At 31.5% G+C, this 24016-nt stretch overlaps 1 protein-coding gene and 1 long non-coding RNA gene across 4 annotated transcripts in view; one reads left to right on the top strand and one right to left on the bottom strand.

Annotated features, from left to right (window-relative positions):
* Nucleotides 1-24016, bottom strand: part of LOC140452573 (monocarboxylate transporter 14) — a 194535-nt gene that overhangs the window by 122320 nt on the left and 48199 nt on the right. Inside the window, exon 2 of one of the 3 annotated variants that reach the window (XM_072546909.1) lies at nucleotides 20605-20734. The exons of the other annotated variants lie outside the window; for them this stretch is intronic. Within the exon in view, the coding sequence (XP_072403010.1) occupies nucleotides 20605-20640 (36 nt within the window). The 5' untranslated portion in view covers nucleotides 20641-20734. The remainder of the gene's footprint in view (nucleotides 1-20604; nucleotides 20735-24016) is intronic. 3 annotated transcript variants of the gene reach the window in all.
* On the top strand, nucleotides 7997-16473 carry LOC140452596 (uncharacterized). The gene is made up of 3 exons (XR_011952224.1): nucleotides 7997-8617; nucleotides 14593-15012; nucleotides 15815-16473. It is a non-coding gene; the product is annotated as an uncharacterized lncRNA (long non-coding RNA).

Below are 24016 nucleotides of genomic sequence, written 5' to 3'. Positions count from 1 at the left end.
CCTGAAGACGCGCCCGATCCGCTACTAGTTCTTACAATATTATTGCTATTGTTCCCATTAGTCTTTTTATCTGTGAAGTTTCAGCTCTAATCTCGACTGCATAAGTAAATAATGACCTTAAGCATATTTTGTATTTGTTTCTTCATACTGGATATTCATTTTCTAAGTTTACGGAGACGAAGAAGATTTTGGAATGACGACCAAGAACTAATTTAAGCAGTTTAAAATTTAAAAGAATGGCTATTTTTGAGTAGTCAGTAATGGACGCAAAAGACTGGATGAGGATTCGAGATATCCCAAGATCTTGCTGTTTGTTTCTTTGTCTCTCTTGCAATGCTTATATCACATATTGCTTCTTGCTACGCAGATTAATAGAAATATTCTCAAAAATACAAAAAATCTTACTATAATGTAAATACATACACGATGATGTTTTAGAGGGCACAATATTAAAACGATTTTATATTTTAAATATTCCTCTATCTTTGTATAAAACGGATTGTATTTCAAACGATTCATGCACTTTAATTATTATATCACGTGAACAAATCATAAAACATAAAACGAATGGTAAACCAGTTTAAGAATATCTTAGAAAAATCAAGCAATATTTATAAGCCATCAATAAACATTTAATTACTATAATATAAGACGATAAGTTAATTATTTTATTCATGTGCATTATGATAAACAAACATCAACTCAAAGGTTTGCTATATGTTAAAATTATATAATTTGCCATCGTTTCTTATCAGTTATCAGCCAGTATAGCCGTGACCCTAAAGTGCACTAGCCGTTTATGGATTATAAAGTTTGAAATGAATAACACACCTGGTTGCGCCACGTGTACGTTATGACGAGAATAAAATTTTAAAAATTGTCACGTTATGCTCCCACTGTTCACTAAAAATAAACGAATGGATTGTTAAGGATACACCGCAAATCTTGTTTTTTCATAATTTTATTAAGTTTGAGTAATAGGTAGATGGTATGTTTCAATCAGAAACGTACAAATAGAAATTAATATTTGTTCCAGCTACGACACGCAGAATTAATGAATAACACAGTAAAAAGGAAGTAATAATGAACTATAATAGCGATATTTAGGAAAAAGTTTCACCGACTCTGTAATTACATTTCACATAACAAAATTTGCGAAATATATCCGAACCCCTATTACTTGCCAATAGCGTCTATGCTATGCTAGAAGCCACAGTTAGAATACATTGCAGGTAAGATACGGTCGACCACGTTGCCGATTTGCCCCGAGCGGCGCATCAGGACCGGATTTAAGAATCATATCACTGGAATATACGCGCACACAACAATAATTGCCTACGGTTTTATAAAAGACTATCATTATTGTTTCAACTTAAGCATGATTCAATCATCGATGTATAAATAAGAGAGTTACATTGTCGAACTAAACAATAACATGAAGAAAAATACCAGAAAAAAAGTAAAATATATCAAAAACTCATTGTCGATAGCTTATCTATATTTAGCAATTTTCAATAGCTTCCATTGTAAACACATTCTTTGGGAAATAAAGATCATTATAAAGTCGTTAGAAGAAGCGAATCAGTTTTAATCCCTATTGTCCACGCAAAGCAAACATGTCTCTTTGTCGATTTGGGTACTAGCCATTAGATCAAAAACTTGTTGGCAAAAACTATGAAAGCTCAGTTCTATTTCATTTTCGCAAACGGATGAAAGTACCTACAACATGAAGCCGTTGCTAATATCTGTCGTGAATTTCAAACAGGGTATGACTCTTAGAGTGCAAGTAAAACGTGTGGTGTTAAATGTATTAAACTATCATCTAAACTTAAGAAATGGTGACAGCTTGACTATTACAGTGGAAAAAGTATTACTGTGGAAAAAAGCACAAAAAAAATGTGCGGTGTGAGTGTTAGCAAAATTTATGACATCCGCGAAGAGGCCCAGCAGGACGAACTGAAACCGCTACAAAAAAGGAAGAAAAACAGTTTTCAGTCCAATTCACGTGAGTATACTTACGATGAGTGAGGGAAATCTCGAATCAGGAAAATTGTCCATGATTTGTTTTTTGGAAAACATACCACCAACCGTCGACAGCATAATGAATCGAGTGAAGGATGATGAGGACCTACCAGCTTTTTCAAAAACTACATTTCGTGGGCTACTCAATGACATAGTTTTTGAATATGGTAAAAGAGGTCGAGATTCGATAATGATGTAAAGAAAAGAAAGAAAGCTAATGTAAACCTTGTTTATACCAATGAGTCTTGGATTAACGTCGGTGCTGCAGTCAAAAAAGAACGAAGGGACACAACGATCAAGAATCAAAGAGATCCTCGGTTTGTTCTTCTTCATGCTGGAAGCCAAACTGGTTATGTGGTACTGGGCTAATTAACTTTCTATAATATCTATATAAAGAATGGTTTGAGAAGACATTAATTCCAAACTTGCCCAAAGACAAAGAAAACTTTCGTTTTGGATAACGCGTCACACCACTCCCGCAAATTTGATTTCCCGAAAAAATTGTAGAACAAAAGGCAAATAAGGATTGGCTAATCGAAAAGAACATTTTCTTCGAGGAAGATTACCTAAAAAGTGAATTACTGGATACTGCGACCGCATTTAGAGACAAGTACAAGTATAAAATTGAAACAATTGCGGAAAAATATGGCGATAAGATTTTGAGATTCCCGCTTTACCATTGCGAGCTTAACCCGATTAAGATGGTGTGGAGTCTAGTTAAAAGGTATGTGGCTTTAATGAAACGTCGATTTTAAAGAAAAAACGGTAGAACGGTTGATAAAAGAAGCTTACCAACGCGTATCTAAAGAGCAGTGGCATAATTATGTGAACCACGTCAAGAAAGTAGAAGAAAAAATGTTTGCGGTGGACAACTTGAAGGAAGATATTGAACCGGTGATAATTAATATAGGAGATGGTTCAGAGGATGAGGATGATTTAGATATGGATTGCGGTTAGTAATAATTAACGAGAAATATCTCAGATTTAATGCTCATTTATTTGTTTCATTTCATTTATGATGTATTTTATGTATATATATATATAATATATATATATATATATATATATATATATATATATATATATATATATATATATATATATATATATATATATAAAGTAGTTAGGTATTATTGACTGACACGTTATGTAAAATAAAGTTTTATTTTGAGGTTGCAGTCATTAATAGGGCAGGAAAGTAAAACTCTTTGTTCTTTAATCAAGCTTTCGCAAAATTTATTTGCTTCTTCAGGATATGCTAAAATATGGTAACAGTAAATACAACGAAATTAGAACTAAATAGCATTGTATAAAACTAGTAAAAAAAAAAAAACTTACAACATGAGGTTAATCCATTAAATTTTCAAATTTGCAAAACATTAAAACTTAACTTATTTTAAAAATTATACAGTTATGTAAGTACAATATTCCAATTTAATTTAATTTTGTAAAAATTCATTTTGACATCAAAATGAATTTTTACAAAATTAAATTAAATTGGAATATTGTACTTACATAACTGTATAATTTTTAAAATAAGTTAAGTTTTAATGTTTTGCAAATTTGAAAATTTAATGGATTAACCTCATGTTGTAAGTTTTTTTTTTTTTACTAGTTTTATACAATGCTATTTAGTTCTAATTTCGTTGTATTTACTGTTACCATATTTTAGCATATCCTGAAGAAGCAAATAAATTTTGCGAAAGCTTGATTAAAGAACAAAGAGTTTTACTTTCCTGCCCTATTAATGACTGCAACCTCAAAATAAAACTTTATTTTATATATATATATATATATATATATATATATATATATATATATATATATAATGAACCAAAAGTATTTGCTGACAACGTAAGGAAGTAAACGTTAAATAGTGGGTTTGCAGCAATAAAAAAGTGGGAGATTATTGCTCAACATTGTAACATTGATAAGGACACATTTTTCAAACTGTTAACTTTTCTGTTCGAAAACAATTATTTTTCATTTAACAACAAATTTTACAAACTTTTGGTACACCTATGGGGAACCCTATATCACCAATAATTTCCTGTTATGTAATGGACCACATACTAGACACCATCATCCTTGTCCTACCTTATAAATTACATTTTTTTAAAAAATATGTTGATGACATAATATTAGCATTACCAAGCATAGGGATAAATGATATACTTTGGTATTTCAATAGTTACAACCCCTACATTCAATTCACATTAGAATGTGAAGATACTACATGTTCAGTACCTTTTTTAGATACTAAATTAATAAGAAAAGGTACCCATTTACTGGTTGATTGGTATAGAAAACCTCTCAGTTCAGGCAGATATCTAAATTATTGGTCATACCATAAATATTCGATGAAACTGAATTTAGTTAAAGAAATGAAAAATCGTGTCCTTAAAATCAGCGATACCGCTTTCCATACAAAAAATCTAAAAATCCTTTTTAACCTATTCATTGAAAACTCATACCCAAGTATACTACTAAAGAAAATTTTGTTTAACACTCCACAAAATTTAACTAGTCATTTAAGAAACGAAGAAAATCTGTCTGTATCACAAGATAGAATTGGACCTGTAGATCCTTTACCACAACAAACTACAATTAGATATGTATCTCTTCCATACATTAAGGACATTGGACAGAAACTAAGTAGAATTTTTTCATCAATTAATAATATCAAAATTGCACATAAAACGGTACTAACAGTTAACAAAGTTTTTTCTAAACTTAAAGACCAATCCGCACTCTTGTCTTTAACAGATGTTGTTTACTGTATACCGTGCGGATCATGTGAACAAGTATACTATGGTCAAACATCAAGATGCCTTAAAGATCGCATTACATCCCACAAGTCAGATAATAGACTGCATCCTTAAAAAACTGCATTGGGTGAACATGTATTTAAAAATGGGCATCAGATAGATTATAATAACATCAAAGTAGTAGAACAGGAAAGTAACATCACCAAAAGACTTTTTCTTGAAATGGCCTACATTTGCCAAAATAATAATACAATGAATCATAGAACTGATATTGGCCATCTAAATGAAATGTTCTCCTATTTGTTACTACTAGATAAATGCAATAATAACACAAACAATAATTTATCAATTGAGATTTAAAAGAATTTTGTCAAAATAATGTCACGTATTTATTTAGAATAATTAAGTGTTTTTGTATTTATAGTAATTTTTTTTTTTAATTTTTAAACATAAAAATAATTTTTATATATTAAAAAAGATGAGAGACTATGATAAATTTTATCAACATTATAACACATCTTCGTTGATACAACCTCGTTAAGTTTGTAAGTAGAAACAATTTTTAATTAATTATACCAACACCAACAATTTATTAATCACATTTGTAGCTCCCTGATGAAGGACATAACCAATGTCCGAAAGCTTGGAATAAAAATTTAAAAGAGTACACGTTTCATTTTTTATTGCTGCAAACCCACTATTTAACGTTTACTTCTTTATGTATATATATATATATATATATATATATATATATATATATATATATATATATCGTATAATATATATATATTAATAAGAACGAAAATCAGAGAAGCGAAAGAAAAAGAAGCAAGGGAAAGATGCGAAGAAATTGAGACTCTGCAGTCAAAGTACGATAGTCACAATGTACATAGGAAAGTTAAAGAACTCACAGGGGGACTAAGACGAGAGTAAAATAAGAACGTGGAAAGAATATCTAGAAAAACTATTTGAAAACCAAAGAGATAACACCTTTGAGCTAGAAGAAGAGGTAAATGATGGACCAAGAATATTACAGCAGGAAGTTTATTCCGCAATAACACAGTTAAAGGATGGCAAAGCGTCAGGCTTACAGAGAATCTACAAGTTCTGTGAAAGGAAATCCAATTTCCCGCAACCAGTTCGGGTTCACAAATGCTGTTGGTACTAAGTAGAGAGGCTTTGTTCTCAGTCTCATTGCGACGGATGACACAAATTACTCTATTTGACAACTCTCTTCTTCTTCTTCTTTTGGTGCCTATCCTCTGTGGATGTTGGCAATCATGTTGGTGCATACAACTTTGTTGACAGCTGCTCTAAATAGATGTATGGTAGTCATTACTGCCCACGGTCTGATGTTTTTCAACCACGATGTCCTTCTGCGCCATTGAGATCTTTTGTCTTCTATCTTGCCTTGTAAAATTAGTTGAATTAGTTGATACTTCTCATTGCGCATCAGATGCCCTAAGTATGTCATTTTTTGACTTTATTTTGACTGAGTCAAAACACCATTAAAATATGTCACGAACAAAATTTTAACTTTCCAACTAAATTTTAAAATGTATTTTGTCCATTATTTTACATGTTATATTTTATATGTGTGTTTTTAATGTTGAGGGTCGTAGCTTTACACAAATAATCTCAACGACTATGTCTTGAAGAAGGAATAAAAGAATTCCGAAAGCTCGACCAAAAGTCAAGAGTGTTTCTATAACATCCCGGCCAAACCTACTGACTGCAGCCCTAATAAACTGTTTTGTTTGTATATATATATATATATATATATATATATATATATATATATATATATATATATATATGTTCGGAAAGATTTCCGCGGTTAGTACAATTAAACTTAGAGCTAAGATTAATATTATTATAAAAATTAATATTAAACTCACCAATCTTCCGGGTTGAACCGCGTCGATATCCATTTTGCCGAGCTTTCGACATCCTCTCTGATGTCTTCTTCAGGGCTTCCGAGGTCTCAGTCTCCCGAGCCCCCAGACACTACTACACTCACTAGTCACTTCTAGTTCACTCACTAGTTCACTACAGTGAACTAGTGAGTGAACTAGAAGTGACTAGTGAGTGTAGTAGTGTCTGGGGGCTCGGGAGACTGAGACCTCGGAAGCCCTGAAGAAGACATCAGAGAGGATGTCGAAAGCTCGGCAAAATGGATATCGACGCGGTTCAACCCGGAAGACTGGTGAGTTTAATATTAATTTTTATAATAATATTAATCTTAGCTCTAAGTTAATATATATATATATATATATATATATATATATATATATATATATATATATATATATTATATATATATATATATATACCTCAATATGCAGGTAGGCGACACGCGACACATACCTTTATATATATATATATATATATATATATATATATATATATATAGGTATGTGTCGCCTACCTGCATATTGAGGTCACGAGCCTCCACTGCAATTTGGTCTGCCTTGATAAGGTGCTTAAATTTAACGGCTCCAGATTTTTGTATAGTAGTGTTTAATTTAAGTAATTTTTGCCTCATTCATTTTATTATTTTTTATATTATACTATAATACACAATAGTAGTAAGTCCCAACTATATCCCTGCTTTATTTCGTTTTCATTTTGAATTCTTCAGATTTTTTATTTCACTCAATAATAAAGTTCTTATATTTTATATAGATAAAAATTTTACAAAATATTTTATCATGATTAATTTTATACTTATATGGCAATTAAAATAAACCTTCACTATACCATTTTACAAGTTCATTACAGAAAAACAAACAATAATTATGAAATAATTGAAATATACTTACAATTCTTATCATTTATATAGATCTCACACGGATCATCAGACACAGTTAGATTATAATAGAATATTAATATAGTCATATATTATAGATATAATAGAATATTAATGTAGTATAATTAATATAATTCAATATGTACGAAATGTGATAAGAAGGGATAACAAGCCATTAGTGAAATTTTAGACACAAAATAAAACATATCAAAAATCCATTTCAGATTGCAAAACATTGTAGACCACAATTGTAAATTTAAGAAACCATGAACTTGAGCTAGGCTAGTAGATTATGTAGTATATATATATATATATATATATATATATATATATATATATATATATATATATTATATATATATATATTATTGTAGATTAATAAAGGCAGAGAAGAAGAAAATCTATATATTGTAAACATAAAATTTGTTATTTTGTAACACGTTAAAGTAGTTTTTTAAAAAAATATTTTTTTCTTGCATTTAAAATGTAAAATACCTATTTGTCTGTCTATTGTTAACATAGGTATTGGTTTTACCCAGTATAAAGTTGTCTTTGTTAGAATATTTGTAATCTAATCGATAATATTCATGGAATTGTTTATTGGTTTTGAAGTGCATTTAAGAACAATTTGTGTTTGAACCTAAGATTAACGAAAAAGTTTGAAAGAAGTCGGGAATTTGGAGTTCCTAGAAAATGTTAAAGTACTTACGACTGGGAAATTTGAAGACGTTGACATGAAGAACTTTGTTTTGACCAATGAAAAGGAAGGAAAGTTATTGATGGAAGGGGGTGTTAAGCCAAGAGTTTTTGGAATAAAAGAAAACGATTGTGAGTGTAGAGACAGTGCAGAGAGTTGATTCCCGATAGCTGAAAGGAGCAGTTTGTGTTTAAGAAAAAAAAGTAAAAAAGTGTCGGTCTTCGTTAGCCAGAAGCCTTGTAGGCATCCGTAAATGTAACAAGTATAAAGTAATATTTTTTGAAAAGTTAAAATTAAATTCAGTGATAAGTGATAGCAGTTGTAAGTACTCGCATAACATTATCCGACATCATGAATAAAAATTGTTCCAAGGTATTCAGATATACCTCTATATTTCTTTCTAATAATATTCTCCGTTGCGGGGCTTTCTGTTTCATCGACGCACAAAGAATCCAGTGTATTTTGACAGGAACTTTTACATAAACAATTTCATATTATTTTTAAATTATTTCTTGCAACCATAATTCATTATTGTATCTATACTGGGTAACTTTCTCTTTTAAAATAACTTGCGGTATTTTTTATATGCTTTTTTATATTGAATTACTTACTCTTTTCATAGATTGTTTGTTTTTTGCAATTTATGCTGTCATTAAAATTTGTGTTTATTTCTTTGGTAGAAACATTTCTTTTAATATACGGTTATATGGTTATATTTTATTTTTGAATTTTATTTATCAATGAGCTTCCTCTGAGTATTGGTTTTGTATTTCTGTGATTTAATGACATAAAAAATGAGATTATTTACCAATTTGAGCTAGCCCAAAAAAATTTTTGTTTTATTAATTATTAATTCAAAATATATTATATATATATATATATATATAAGTATATATATATATATATATATATATATATATATATATATATACAGATAATTAAACCTAGAGCTGAGATTAATACTATTACAAGAATTAACGTTAAACTCAACAGTCTTCCGGGTTGATATTTTCTTTATGAGAGGTCTCCATGTCGAAGGTAACCGTATCGTCATCTCTTTTATTAAGACAATTTGGCCTTTTTTCAATTTATATGGCTCCTAGGATAATTATTGGTTTATAGGAACGGGTAGGGGCTATGGCTCTGGAGTTTTCAAAATCAATATTGTGACCTGTATGAAGATGGTGTTGATCTAGAGCAGAAACTGAATGGGAATTGCGAACAGAAATGGAATGTGCATAAATTATATTTTGGATTCTACGATTTGTTTGGCCTATATAAGATCGGGGGCAGTCTACACAAGGAATTTCATAAACTCCGTGTTGTTCATTTGGAATGTTGTCTTTGATTGATCGGACGAGATGAAAGTTTTTGTTGGGGGGTAAATATTGTCTTTATTCCTCTTGATTTAAGAATTTTGTCGATTTTGTCAGTGACACCTTTGATGTAAGAAAAGCTTTCGTATGATAAGGGTCTGAGTCTTTGGGTTGAGATTGAGTGAGAGATTAATGTCTTTAGGTGCTCCTATTGATGTGATTTTCACAGTACCCGTTTTGAATGAGAGCTTGTTTTAAACGAGAGAGCTCAGCGGGTCTACATGCATCATCGCAAAGGTGTACTGATCTGGAGACAAGGGTATTAATGACTGAATTAATTTGGGGGCATCAGGTGGCTATGATAAAGAAATTGACATCCAAGAAATGTTCACGGATAAAGAAATTGTAAGTGCCATTCAAAATGAAGAAACACCATGTCGATGATGAACCACCTGCTTCAAAAACTTCTGCTGCTGAAGTTGTTAAAGCCCTGAACACGACCGTGAATTGGGCAGAAGACAACCTTAACAGCAGTGAGGAGATCATGATGCTGGGGCGTACAAGAGACAGAGCTTTTGATCAGCACCTGGAGACTGGCGTCCAGAAAAAAATTATAGATTTTTTTACTGCTTCCCATTGAAATTTATATAGATAATATGTATTTATTGAATATATTGTGTTATATATATTTATATAACATAATATTTTATTAATATACATAAAGCATTTTCAGTCATTTTCATTGTGTTTTTGCAGTTTTTCTTCTACCAATACAAAAGTCATAGGTAATCCGAATGATGTCATCATCCGAACAACCCGTTTCCCCGATTCCGTTCAGATTAACGCGACCCCGTACTGATACATTCTAAAATTGTGTATGAAAACTTAATCGGTGATAATAACAACCGAAAATGGCAAACAAGCAGGAAGGCAGTTTTAAACTAAACAGGAGTTATATAACACAATGCATTTTAAGCTTAGTTTGTTATTCCAAGTAAAATGCTAACTTTTACACAATTTAGATTGTGCGAACCTCATTTAAAATTAAAATGTTGAATACTTTATTAACTGAAGAATTTCAAAATGTATGCAACTTCACTTCATAACGATGTTTACATCAAGGCATTCAAATGATAGTTACCAATTTAATTCAAAAATTTACCAATTGGTAGTGTTTTATAAACTAAGTGATTTTTGAGGAAGTATTAAGAAAATCGTATTGGTTGGTGATCAACCCATTGAACACAAAAAATTATACACTTAATACTATCAACAAAGGAAATCAAATACAGGGTGAGTCATGAGGAACTTTACATACTTCTACCATATGTAGAGTCCCTCAGGGAGCATATCATGTGGCCACTAAAAAATGTCAACTCCTCTTCTTTATTAATTAACAGGGTGATTTGTGTAATTGACCATTTATTTCATTTTACTGTAGTGTTTATACGGCTCATTTGATTTTTTAATTTTTGCATGATACAGTACACTACTATCAAGCATTCGACTGGTATTAGCTAAACTAAAAAATTCCAGGACTGGCTTTGGAAAAATTAATTTAGGGATTCGTATTAAATATTACACCCTGTATAATTTTTTTTAAATGCAATAAGTGATTTTCAAACTACATAAATAGCCAATGAAAACGACATATGCGACAATGTTGTCGCACTTTTATTGAATTTTTAGTGAACGATCAAATCTTACCAAAAATAGAACAACCATAATGAAGAATCAAATTATAAGGTATTAATTTAAACAAATATTATAAATTTCAAACATTTTAATTAAAATGAGTTCCTACAACATAATCTAATACGTAGAAAATTAACATCTTTACTGTCACTTTGTATTATCTCTACGATAGAATCAATTGTTTTTCAATTTTAATAATAATAATAAATAATAAATTAAATTGATTAAAAAGTCAAACCTCTTGTATGTGTTAGTTTTTGTTGATTGTAAATGATTAAAATTTTATGTCAAATAATAATACATTGCATCAACTGTACTAAATAAAAATAAATCTAAACAAGTTTAAAATGAAGGTTGGCGTTGACCGTTTGACGTTTCTTGATATTTTATACCCATTGTCATTATTGTCATTATCAATTGTTATTTATGTGTACAAGAATACATATTTCTTTTGTCATATCTACGTTAAGTACATTGTGTTAGTTTTGGTAGAGCTTTTGTTACTTTCGTTCAAAATGCCACATCAGTTTTCGACCACAGAATATGCAGACATAATATTTGTTTATGGATTCTGTAATGGGAATGGTAGGGCTGCTAGTAGAGAATATCGCAGGAGATTTCCTAATCGTCGAACTCCCAGTCATCCAACATTTGGGTCAGTTTTTAATTATTTGCGAGAAAATGGCACTTTTCCTAGTGGAACAACAGAGCGACATGTAGATGAGGCGCAGGAAGATGACATTATGGACGCCGTTACTATGAACCCTACAATAAGCACTAGACAAGTAAGTCGAGAACTCAATGATACTCAATCAAAAGTAAGTAGAGTCTTACAAAAAAATAATCTATACCCATATCACATTCAAATGGTTCAGCGACTACATGCTGGAGATGAGATCGATAGGTTGGAATTTTGTAGATGGATTAACAATAATCGACCAACGCTATACAGGACACTATTTACAGATGAAGCCCAATTTACCAGAGACGGGATAAATAATTCACGAAATTCACATGTGTGGGCAGAAGAAAATCCCCATGCTATTCGAGAACGTCGTTCTCAGTTAAGGTTTTCGGTTAACGTGTGGATTGGTGTCATAAATAACCAATTAGTAGGTCCTCACTTTTTTGATGATCCTTTAACAGGGCAGGTCTATTTGAACTTTCTACAAAATATTTTGCCGAATTTGCTTGCCAACGCGAACGTGGCTATCCGAGGGATGTATTTTCAGCATGATGGGGCACCCCCACACTTTTTACTGGCAGTGAGACAACATCTCAATAATGTTTATGGCAACAGGTGGATAGGACGTGCAGGTCCTATTTCGTGGCCTTCAAGATCCCCTGATTTCAATCCCGTTGATTACCATATTTGGGGACGATTGAAGCAACTAGTTTACGCAGTGAATATTAATAACCGACAACAATTAATTGATAGAATTATACATTGTTGTAATACTATTAGAAACGATCCCCAGAGTATCCGTAATTCAATACGTCAATTAACAATTCGGCAACAAAAATGTGTACAGGCTGCAGGGTTCCATGTCGAAAATCTATTTTAAATTATTTTTATTTTGTTACCATTATTGTATCTTTTCCAGTTCTAATTTATGGGTTTATCATAACTATGTACCTACATACTTTTAGTTTTTTTTTAAATTGTTCTTCGTTATTGTTAGTAGTTACTGTTTTTTGTTGTGCAGTGACTCAGTTTATCATTTCAATTAAAATGTTTGAAATTTATAACATTTGTTTAAATTATTTACCTTATAATTTGATACTTCATTATGGTTGTTCTATTTTGGGTAAGATTTGATCGTTCACTAAAAATTTAATAAAAGTGCGACAACATTGTCGCATATGTCGTTTTCATTGGCTATTTATGTAGTTTGAAAATCACTTATTGCATTTTAAAAAAAATATATACAGGGTGTAATATTTAATACGAATCCCTAAATTAATTTTTCCAAAGCCAGTCCTGGAATTTTTTAGTTTGACTAATACCAGTCGAATGCTTGATAGTAGTGTACTGTATCATGCAAAAATTAAAAAAATCAAATGAGCCGTATAAACACTACAGTAAAATGAAATAAATGGTCAATTACACAAATCACCCTGTTAATTAATAAAGAAGAGGAGTTGACATTTTTTAGTGGCCACATGATATGCTCCCTGAGGGACTCTACATATGGTAGAAGTATGTAAAGTTCCTCATGACTCACCCTGTATATTATGTTCGTTAATATGAGAGAAAAATAAAGACTGGCTAAGCTTAGAATTTATATATATATATAATTTCTAAAAATTATTTTAACTATTTAGAGACATTATTAATTTGACCAAGAGCACGGTGAACGTGCTCCGAAGAAGACGAAGACTGTCCTATCGGTCGGAAAGGTGATGGCCACCATTTTCTGGGATTCACAAAGGGTGATCTACGTTGACTACATGGAGATTGGCAAAACGGTCACAGAGCTCTACTACGCCAAATTATTGGACCGATTCGACGCCGAATTGTAGAAAAAACGACTCCATTTAGCGAAGGAAAAAGTGCTGTTCCACCATGACGCGAGTGCTGAACGGACGCGCTAATACCTCAGACATCGCCATAACAAAATTGGTGGAATTGGACTACGAACTGTTGCTCCATGTACCATATTCTCTAGATTTGGCCCCATGTGACTTCTTTTTGTTTCCAAACTTGAAAAAGGCACTCGCCGGGCAGAAATTTAAGTCTAAACAGGAGGTCATCGCCGCCATGGAAGCCTACTTTACAGAGCTCGAGAAAACGTATTTTTCAGACGGGTTAAAAAGTTTGAGCATCGCTGGGTCAAGTGTATCGAGCTAAAAGTAAACTACGTTGAGAAATTAATCACAACTTTTCCAAAATTTTCGTTTTTCTTTTGTAGGTTAAGTACTTATCAGACCGCCCTACTAGTACTCAGTATCTGAATTTTTTTTTTTGCTTTTTTAAGCCGCCTACGTTTTAAATTAATAATGATTGTATCCATGTTACAAAAAATTACAATCAAGAGAGCAGGTGAGTGAAATCTAAAGGAATTCTTAAATTAGCTAGGTAATTAATGGACATAATTTGTACAGTAGTTGTACAGTTTTCAAACTATCTGTTTATTTTATGGTGGATATTCACATATGTTTAGCTGTCATCTCTTCTTTATATTTTGGGTATACACAATAAAGATTATTTATTACTTGATATTTTATTACAAATATTATAATCCAACAACAAAAAAGTAACAAATAATCCTTTATTCTGACCAGATCGAGAAGGATGTGTGGTGGTATGAAGGTGTGACAACATGAGAAGCATTATTTCAATTAAGAGAGCCCGTACTGGAGTTCAACTTGCAAAAGCTAGCCATGCCAAAGCTAGAATGCCGCCGATTAGATTGGAGGGTTGTCCGAAATATGTTGGAGGGAAATCTTTAAAGACCTGTGGAAGTCCAGATACTAGTCTGTTGCAATTCGCCTAATTACTGGTGTGGAGCGAAAAACGTTCCTTGTCACTTTGGGAGTTGTAAAAGAGGGTCCAGTTGCCAATACCAGCTTTCAGTTCCAGTCTCTCTTAAGGAGGGGGCAGTGTTACGTTAGCCGTGTTCCGTCTATGTTGGAAAAGACTCGAATCGGCCTTAATAACCTTGTCTATCCACGATGTTTCGAGAGATGCGGATCCAATTCCAGGTAAATGGCACCGTTCATTCTGACCGGATCACCCGATATATAGAACCATAGACGTACACTATTTAATTGTAAGCTTTAGTCTGAAATAAATATTGTATCGTAATAAAGTCGGAATAATAAATTTATATTGTTTGTACGGTTTTAAATGGGCGATATAAATTGTATTATATAAATTAAGTTTCAGTGTACGTAAATATTGATAGTATAAATAAATTAAAATAAGTGTAAACAAAGACTAAATAGTGTAGATTTTAATTAAAAAATTAAAAGGCTGTAAATAAAAATAAAGTCACTTTACACTAAACACACACTAGTTCTTCTCTGCAATAATCAAAACCAAACTTTTCACAGCCTTTCTAGTGTATTGTTGGAATCTTCATATTTTTCTATGTAATTTCTCGAGATTTTCCAGGTTAAGAATTGGAGAAATGAAACTATTTATAAAAGGCTATACAAAAATATTGCATATGTTTAAAGTTTAATATCTGTTTACTATTGTTCTGAAGCTATTTTCTTGTGCCAATTTCTATATTATTTACTATTTTTATTGGGAATTAACCACAATTTCAGTTTAAAATTAGTTTATTTTCACGTTTCGATTTCCCCTTCGGAAATTGGTCTTAAAATACAAATTAAACAAATGATTTTGTTTTGTTATCTTGTAATACAAAAAATAATTCTAATAATTTAATTTTATCTGCCTCATTCATATAACAATTCAGACATATTATACTGTTACGATAAATAATGACGTGTCATATGACTGTAAACATATTTATTGCTAATATCTTTTCTTTTCTAGTTATTTCGGCGCTCAGTTGAAAAACCAGTTTCAGCCGTCGACCGACTTCTAGTAAATTCGCCGAAAGACCAGTCCTTGAGGGACGTTCTCGTCTATTCGATGGGATCCCGTCCTAATGGAGAAGGTCATCGATCCTTCTAGATAACGGCATTTTACATATATAAATGGGAAATTTTATTTAGAGGGACAGTTAATTTTTGAAGATCGCACCGCGTTTTTTAAAATGTAACGCCCGTATTATAATAAATTGTATAATTATTCGTGTAAGATAAAATAGTAATAAGGACTTTAATAAATTTGTAAGTGTTATAAATAGAACCTTTAATAAATAAATGAAAACAATAAATTAGAAGAATAATAAAAACATAACAATACATTTTAAAGTCATCATCATACTAGCTTTACAACCCTGTGGTGGTTCTAACCTCCTTAAGGATTTCTCTCCAGTCATCCCTATCCATCGTCTTCTTCCGCCAAGCACGTATTCCCATCTTCATCGATGTTATTAAGGAACCTTGTTCTGGGTCTTCCTCTTCTTCTCTGGCCAATGAGTCCATCAAGGAGCGTTTTTCTAGTTGGTTCATCTTGTACCATCCACATTACATGCATTATACACCTCAGACGTCTTACCTTAATATATTTTACAATATCTGATTCCTGGTATATTCTATAAAGTTCGAAGTTGTATCGTCTTCTCCACACCCATTTACTTTTCTTTCGAAACATCGTAACATGTTTTCATTACTTTTTTTAGTATTATTTTAAGTGTTAACGAACGCTCCCAGATATATAAATTTTGTTAACTGCTTCGATGCCGTCGTTGTCTATAAGAAGTGGCCGTAGGATTTGTCGTTATGTGCTTATTTCCTATACTTCGTTTTGTTGTTGTTTATTATTAAACCCATTTTTGTAGCCGATTCTTTTAGTTCTACACAAGCCTGTCGTACAGCGTTTTCCGTCCTCCAAACAATATTAGGCAAGGATTAACACTGACATGTTAAATATTGAACCAGTGCACATACGTCGATTTATTGGATTTACGCGGCCAAAATTATTTTACACAGATTTCTACTAAAACTCATACAAATCAAAGAAAAATATTGTTTTTTAAAAATTAAAAATTTTTTTAAAAAATAATTATTTATATTACAATAATTTTGTATTAAATAAACAAATTTAAGTCACTTTATTTGCAGCTAGTATAAGACTAAAATATTAATAGTGCTAACACCTTCGCTGATTTATGCCACTAGATGTCGCTCTTTGGAGCTTACACATAGCGAATAAAATCAACAGTATTCCCCGAGAGGAGGCGAGATTATAACTAAATGTGTTACAAACATAAAAATGAAATAGAAATGTCACTACAAAACGGCTTGCTTTTGTCTTTCTAAAAATAATAAAATAACAGTGAATTTTCTTAAATAAAAAGAAATATTCATTCTTACCTGAATTATTCGATTCCATCACAATCACTTTAAAAAATAAGGTAAATATCACAATTTTTAAAAAGTTTACTACTGAGCTTAGAGAGCAAAACGTCACTAACCTGTGCAAGCAATCGCACGTGCACATGTACGCGATGAATATTCTGGAGTGGATCATTTTTTGTCTCTAGGATGTTCCTTGAATGTTTAACGTCACTTTTGAAATTTGACTTTTGGTCGGCTAATTATTTAAAATCAACGTATTCGCTCCGTGCGTGACTGATGCGACATCTACCGCCTTCATCTGACAGTTTTGGACCTCCAAATTTGAGGTTAAATATATGTTAAATAGATACGAAATTGACAAGTATTTGACAAATAGTTTTTTAATTATAGAAATTGACAAATACTTTTTTAATATTTTTTCAGTTTATGTACAAAATAAGTTTAGTATTAAAAACTGAGTTTCTAAAAATTCATCAACTTTATCTTTTCAACCCCAAACGGAAAAGAAAGGGAAAAATCTAGTACTAGCAAACCAAGTTTTTGCATGTGGAAGAGCATGTAATTAAAAACAATAATAGTAAAAATTATGATATAAAAGCTAAAGTCATCTGGCAGGCTGCAGTTAGCTTGAAGCCTTATGAAATATCATTTAAGGTAAATTATTTAAATTTTTCCTATTTCAATTGCATAAAAATGAAATTATGTGATATTTACTTTTTCATATTAAGTAATAGCACGAATCCATATTTTTCTTTTCCCTAATTTATATGTAATCTTTGGAAACCTATAAAAGCTAAACTCACTATTTTTGCTATTATTAGCACAAATAAATACGCAACATGTATTTGCACCCAATTTTGATAAAATTTATGCGTAAAAAGATCGCAAAGGTCCAATTTTGTCATATTTCGCCGCTACGCACGCAGGCATCGTTTCAAGGTACCCCTACCATGGTCACGCACGGAGCGAATATGCGGTAGTTGTGATCTGCGACAGGTATTACTTTTTCCAGAGCCAGATTGAACAATACGTATATAGGAGAGACGGTAACCCTGGCGCAGCCCGTTATTTGTTTTAAATTATATGTTCAGACAATTCTCCTGGATTCGTACTCTATATTCAACTTTTTTAGGAGTTAGTTTTGTTAAAATTACCACCTGACTTGGTACTCCTAACTCATTCATTGCTCTGAACATTTCTCTTTTATTCACAGAGTAGTATGCTGCTTTGTAGTCTATAAATATGTAATTAGTATCTATGCCTTATCCCAGTGTTTTTTCTAAAATATGTTTTAGGATTGTAAGCTGATGAATTGTTGATTTACCACCTCTGAAATCAATTTGGTATTTTCCCATTATTTGTTCTGCATATGGTACCATACGATGGCTTAGTATAGTGGATAATAATTTATACGCTGCATTAGAAGCACAATTCCTCTGCGGTTAGAGCATTAAAAGATTTTTTTCGTTTATGGTGCAAAGTATTCCAATATTCCGATCACTGGGGAGGCACTTCTATGTTCATATTTCTTGTATGAGCTGCTTTAGTGCCATTATGGTATCGTAGATACATACGTACATTTTAAAGTAGATGACTGTAAAATAATATTTTCAATATTTTTTAAGTGCGTTCCTGGGACGACTTTATTGGAAGGTAGTTAATTCGATTACATGAAATCAACTTTAACTTAAGAACACCCGCCAGAAAAATCATAGCATGTGATTTGTCTTTAAAAAAAGCAGTTGAAGTTGTAAGAATAAGTGATAGACTAATGACAGGGAAATTTGTACTTGATAAACAAGTGTTGAAAATTATGTGTATGTGTGGTACACTCCTTAAGTCAATTTAGGTGAGAATGAAAGAAAATTAGGAAAGTTAGGATCTTGCTATGATCAATTAGAAGACATACTGAATCATATTCAATCAGAGAGAATCATAGTAGGAGGTGATTTTAAAAGTTAGTGAGACTATTAGCCAACAACATAAGTTGTTTGTCCTCAAGTAAAAGGTGAAACAAAACCAAAATATCAGAGAGGACAACAAAAAATTAAGTGGTGGATATTAAAAGATGAGAAAGAAGGTATATTAAGGACAATAAATAGTGGAACAAAAATGTAGTGGCCAATATTATTAGAGATACTGCTATCGAAACCCTATGTTTTAGGATTGTAAGCTGATGAATTGTTGATTTACCACCTCTGAAATCAATTTGGTATTTTCCCATTATTTGTTCTGCATATGGTACCATACGATGGCTTAGTATAGTGGATAATAATTTATACGCTGCATTAGAAGCACAATTCCTCTGCGGTTAGAGCATTAAAAGATATCTCCTTTTTCGTTTATGGTGCAAAGTATTCCAATATTCCGATCACTGGGGAGGCACTTCTATGTTCATATTTCTTGTATGAGCTGCTTTAGTGCCATTATGGTATCGTAGATACATACGTACATTTTAAAGTAGATGACTGTAAAATAATATTTTCAATATTTTTTAAGTGCGTTCCTGGGACGACTTTATTGGAAGGTAGTTAATTCGATTACATGAAATCAACTTTAACTTAAGAACACCCGCCAGAAAAATCATAGCATGTGATTTGTCTTTAAAAAAAGCACATGCAATGAAGACAACAAAATTCTCCTGTTGGAAAAATCAAAAAAAAAATAGTAAATAATTTTAACATCTACTCCCAAATAGGATTTTAGTGTACGTGTTTATTATTCTATTATCAAAAAACTCGCAAGATATTGGATTGTTTCTCTGGTTGTGGGTTGTTAGTTAAACCATCAATAATTAAACACAATGGACCTCTTAGGTCGAGTGGAAGGGTGATTAAGCGCCCAGTCAAATTGAACCTAACCATCAATAATAAACTGTTTAAATAGTCTGTGTCTCTTAAAACTGTATAGAATTTATCTATTTGTCAGTAGGTATGTCTGAAAAATATTTGCCACTATCTCTGAAAAACAGAATTTGCTTATTTATATCTAATTTGCACACTATTTAGTCAAACACTACTTCTTGCATTCTGAAAATTAATACTGCTATTATGTAGCTAGTTACTACTTCTATATGGAAGTAATATTCAATAATTTTGCTTTTTGTTGTGTTGAATACCATTTTTACTTAACTTACTCATTTTTTTTTTAATATAGATCTAAACAAACTTTTTTATCTATATTTTATCTATAATACTAGTGCAGTCACCATTCCCAATATGTTATTAGGCATGGTGACTGCACTACCAACAAGAAATATAAATAAGAGAATGTATAAATTACTAGGTGTTAATTAAGTACTTTTTTAAATCTCTGAATGGCCATCATGTAAAAAAGAATTTGGAATGTTTTACTTACTTTGATCCTGATTAGTTGGACAGCTTTATCTATCATTTTTTAGAAATAAAATATCTTGAATTAATATTTTTTTAATTGTTTTAAAATAAATTTAAGATAACTTCCACATCTTATAATCAAAAGTTCTTGCCTATAAAATTTATAGCATAAGGAACATTTTACCTTGTAAAAATATTTGGTACTTGTATAAAGTTTTCCATTCCTAACATTAACAACAAAATATCAAATAACACTTTTGTTTATTAAACTAGTCTCTATGCGAGTTCATGTGATATTTTTTGTTTGAGATGTTGCATATATTCCATTTCACTCCAGTCCTTTCATATAGTAGCATATTTGAGGGATTATGAAGTGGGTTTTTAGGGTGTATCATTTTAGTTATTGCCCTCTGCCTGCTTCTCTCATAAACCCATAAACCGATACTCCATTGATCCAAACTTTCAATTTGATGGTTTGGGTATGTTTTTTGTTGGTTTAAGTTTAATTTATTATCAATTATTATTCTGAGATATTTTATATAGTTGGCTAAACTTTGTTTTTTTTACATAATTACAAAATTTACTTTATTTTAAATTTAAACTTGATCTACAATTACCAATTCTAATTTATACGAATATGTAATATAGACTATATGAGTATGGTTTAAGGCAAACTAGGCAAATTAATGTACATTATTAAATTATCTACATTATTTACAATGACTTATTAAGTCAGACACATTTGTGGACACAATATTACTATGTGGCCGATACATTTTAACATATCCCATATAAAGTATGTGCGTCCTAGTGACAAATTAAAATCAGCAAGATTTTGGTTTATAGCACATTCCTTACAATAGAGATCTTGCTCTGTGTAGAACAATGTAAGTGGATGTGAGGTAATACTGCACTTGGGTTGCATTGGTGATGTGTTGGCCAAAGTGTGCAGGACATGAAAGTGTGCTAGAAAAGGCATTCAGGAATCAAACGTCTGAAAATCTTTTCAGGTCATAATAATGAAAAGATCTCCAATATAAGAAAATTATACTAAAACGATGGTATCTCCTTAGGTAACATGTTGTGGAAGCAATCTGAGACTCCGCTCAGATTTATGGGTGGGGACTATTTCAGACTGAACACCATTACAGGTTAGAAAAATTAGGATAGTGTCTTGGAATCATTGAGGATACAAATTGTGGCATGTAGATAAAAGTAACACTAGGAATGGAGTTGGTATAATTGTTGATAGAGAAGTAGTTGAAGTTGTAAGAATAAGTGATAGACTAATGACAGGGAAATTTGTACTTGATAAACAAGTGTTGAAAATTATGTGTATGTGTGGTACACTCCTTAAGTCAATTTAGGTGAGAATGAAAGAAAATTAGGAAAGTTAGGATCTTGCTATGATCAATTAGAAGACATACTGAATCATATTCAATCAGAGAGAATCATAGTAGGAGGTGATTTTAAAAGTTAGTGAGACTATTAGCCAACAACATAAGTTGTTTGTCCTCAAGTAAAAGGTGAAACAAAACCAAAATATCAGAGAGGACAACAAAAAATTAAGTGGTGGATATTAAAAGATGAGAAAGAAGGTATATTAAGGACAATAAATAGTGGAACAAAAATGTAGTGGCCAATATTATTAGAGATACTGCTATCGAAACACTTGGAAAATCCTCAGAAACGAAGTTTGAGAATAAAGAAACCTGGTGGTAATGAAATGAAAGTAAAGAGAAAGTAAAAGAGAAGAGCAAACTATATAAATAGCGACAAGAAAATAGGCCAGACATAGATCTTCAAAACTATAAGGTAGCTAAAAAGGAAGCGAAAGTAGCTAGCAATAACAAATGCTAAAGTAGAATATGAAGCGTATGGTGAACTTGATGCAAGAGATGGTGAAGCAAAGATATGTATATAAAACAGCCAAAAATAGAGCAGATAAAGCAAAATGGTCACCAAAATAACAAAGGGGAAGTTATTCAAGCATTTCAAAGAGTAATGTAAAGAAAGGTAAAGCCATTGGACCAGATGATATCCCTGGAGAAGTGAGGAAATCTTTAGCCAGGACACGAACACATTGGCTAGAACAGGTTTGTTTACCTGTAATACCAGACAAATGAAGTATCAATGCATTGATACACATTTACAAAAACAAAGGAGATACACAACAATGCATAAACTACAAGGTTATAAAACTACTTAATTACACCATGAAAATATGGAAGTGAATAAAGAACAAACAAATACTTATATAGTATTGATAGATCTTGAGAAAGCATATGACAAATTCTCGAGAGATTCTGTGTAGCTGCTGAATAAGAAAAGAGTTCTTAGTGAGTATGTGGAGATTGTGAGAGTCATTTGTGAGAAAGTAACAATTACTTAGTACTTATTAACAGAGGTGTTGACGGGACTGATGAATTTCGTGAGAAAGTAAGATTGCATCAGCAATCTCAGTGCGTAGTCACTCAGACTCAGACTACACACTCAGTGTGTAGTCCTTACTTATTCTCGTTAGTGTTGGATTAAATAACAAGGAAACTACAGGGTTACCTTCCCTGGTGCTTAATGTATGCTGATGATGTAATATTAGTAGGAAATACTAAAGGGGATTTAAAACAAAAACTGAAACAGTGGAGATGACCTCTTAAGGCAAAGGTTTAAAACTTAGTAGGTCAAAAACAGAGCATTTGGAATGTTCTTTTAAAGATGGGAGTTACTACAAATCAAAAGATAACTTTGGATGGTAAAATGATTATAAAAAGTAAATTTTAAGTACCAAGGATCAGTATTATAGAGTAATTGGGAAATATATGGAGATAGAAGCAGTAGAATTAGAGTTGGGCCATAACACCAGTTATGATGTACTGAACTGAATGTTGGGAAATTAAAAAGAAAGAAACATTGAATTCAATTCATTGTATTCATACAGGTGGTGGTAATGAGACCACTTAGATGGAGGAGTGGAGTGACAAAAAATAATAAAATTAAGAATGGGTATATTAGTAGGGGAGTCTAGGAGTAGCACAAATTTATACCAAAATGAGAAAGCATAGGTTAAGATTGTTCGGGCTTGTTTAACATTGAGACATTAATCACCAAAAATGCAGAATTGCTAATTTGCAAATTTCTGAAAGGTGTAATGAAGGAAAACTTGTGGAAGATGCTTAGACAGGACATGTGGGTGATTGATATTTGTATTTTTGGTGATTGATATAAAGAAAGATTCATTTTAACATTCTTAAGGTTTCTTACAATTCCTAAACTAAGATCTTTTAAAACTGTTTAAATATTATATTAGAATGAGTATTACTTATACCTACTTCTACCTTGTATTCTATATACATCAATGTGTACACATTTGTAATGTACTTGATACATTCAATTATATATGTTCTGGAGCTACTTTCTTGTGGCATTTTAATATC

The sequence above is a fragment of the Diabrotica undecimpunctata genome, chromosome 1, assembly GCF_040954645.1.
Source record: "Diabrotica undecimpunctata isolate CICGRU chromosome 1, icDiaUnde3, whole genome shotgun sequence".
Lineage (NCBI taxonomy): Eukaryota > Metazoa > Arthropoda > Insecta > Coleoptera > Chrysomelidae > Diabrotica > Diabrotica undecimpunctata.
Note: the sequence above shows the minus strand (reverse complement) of the source record. Positions and strands in the feature narration are given on the sequence as shown.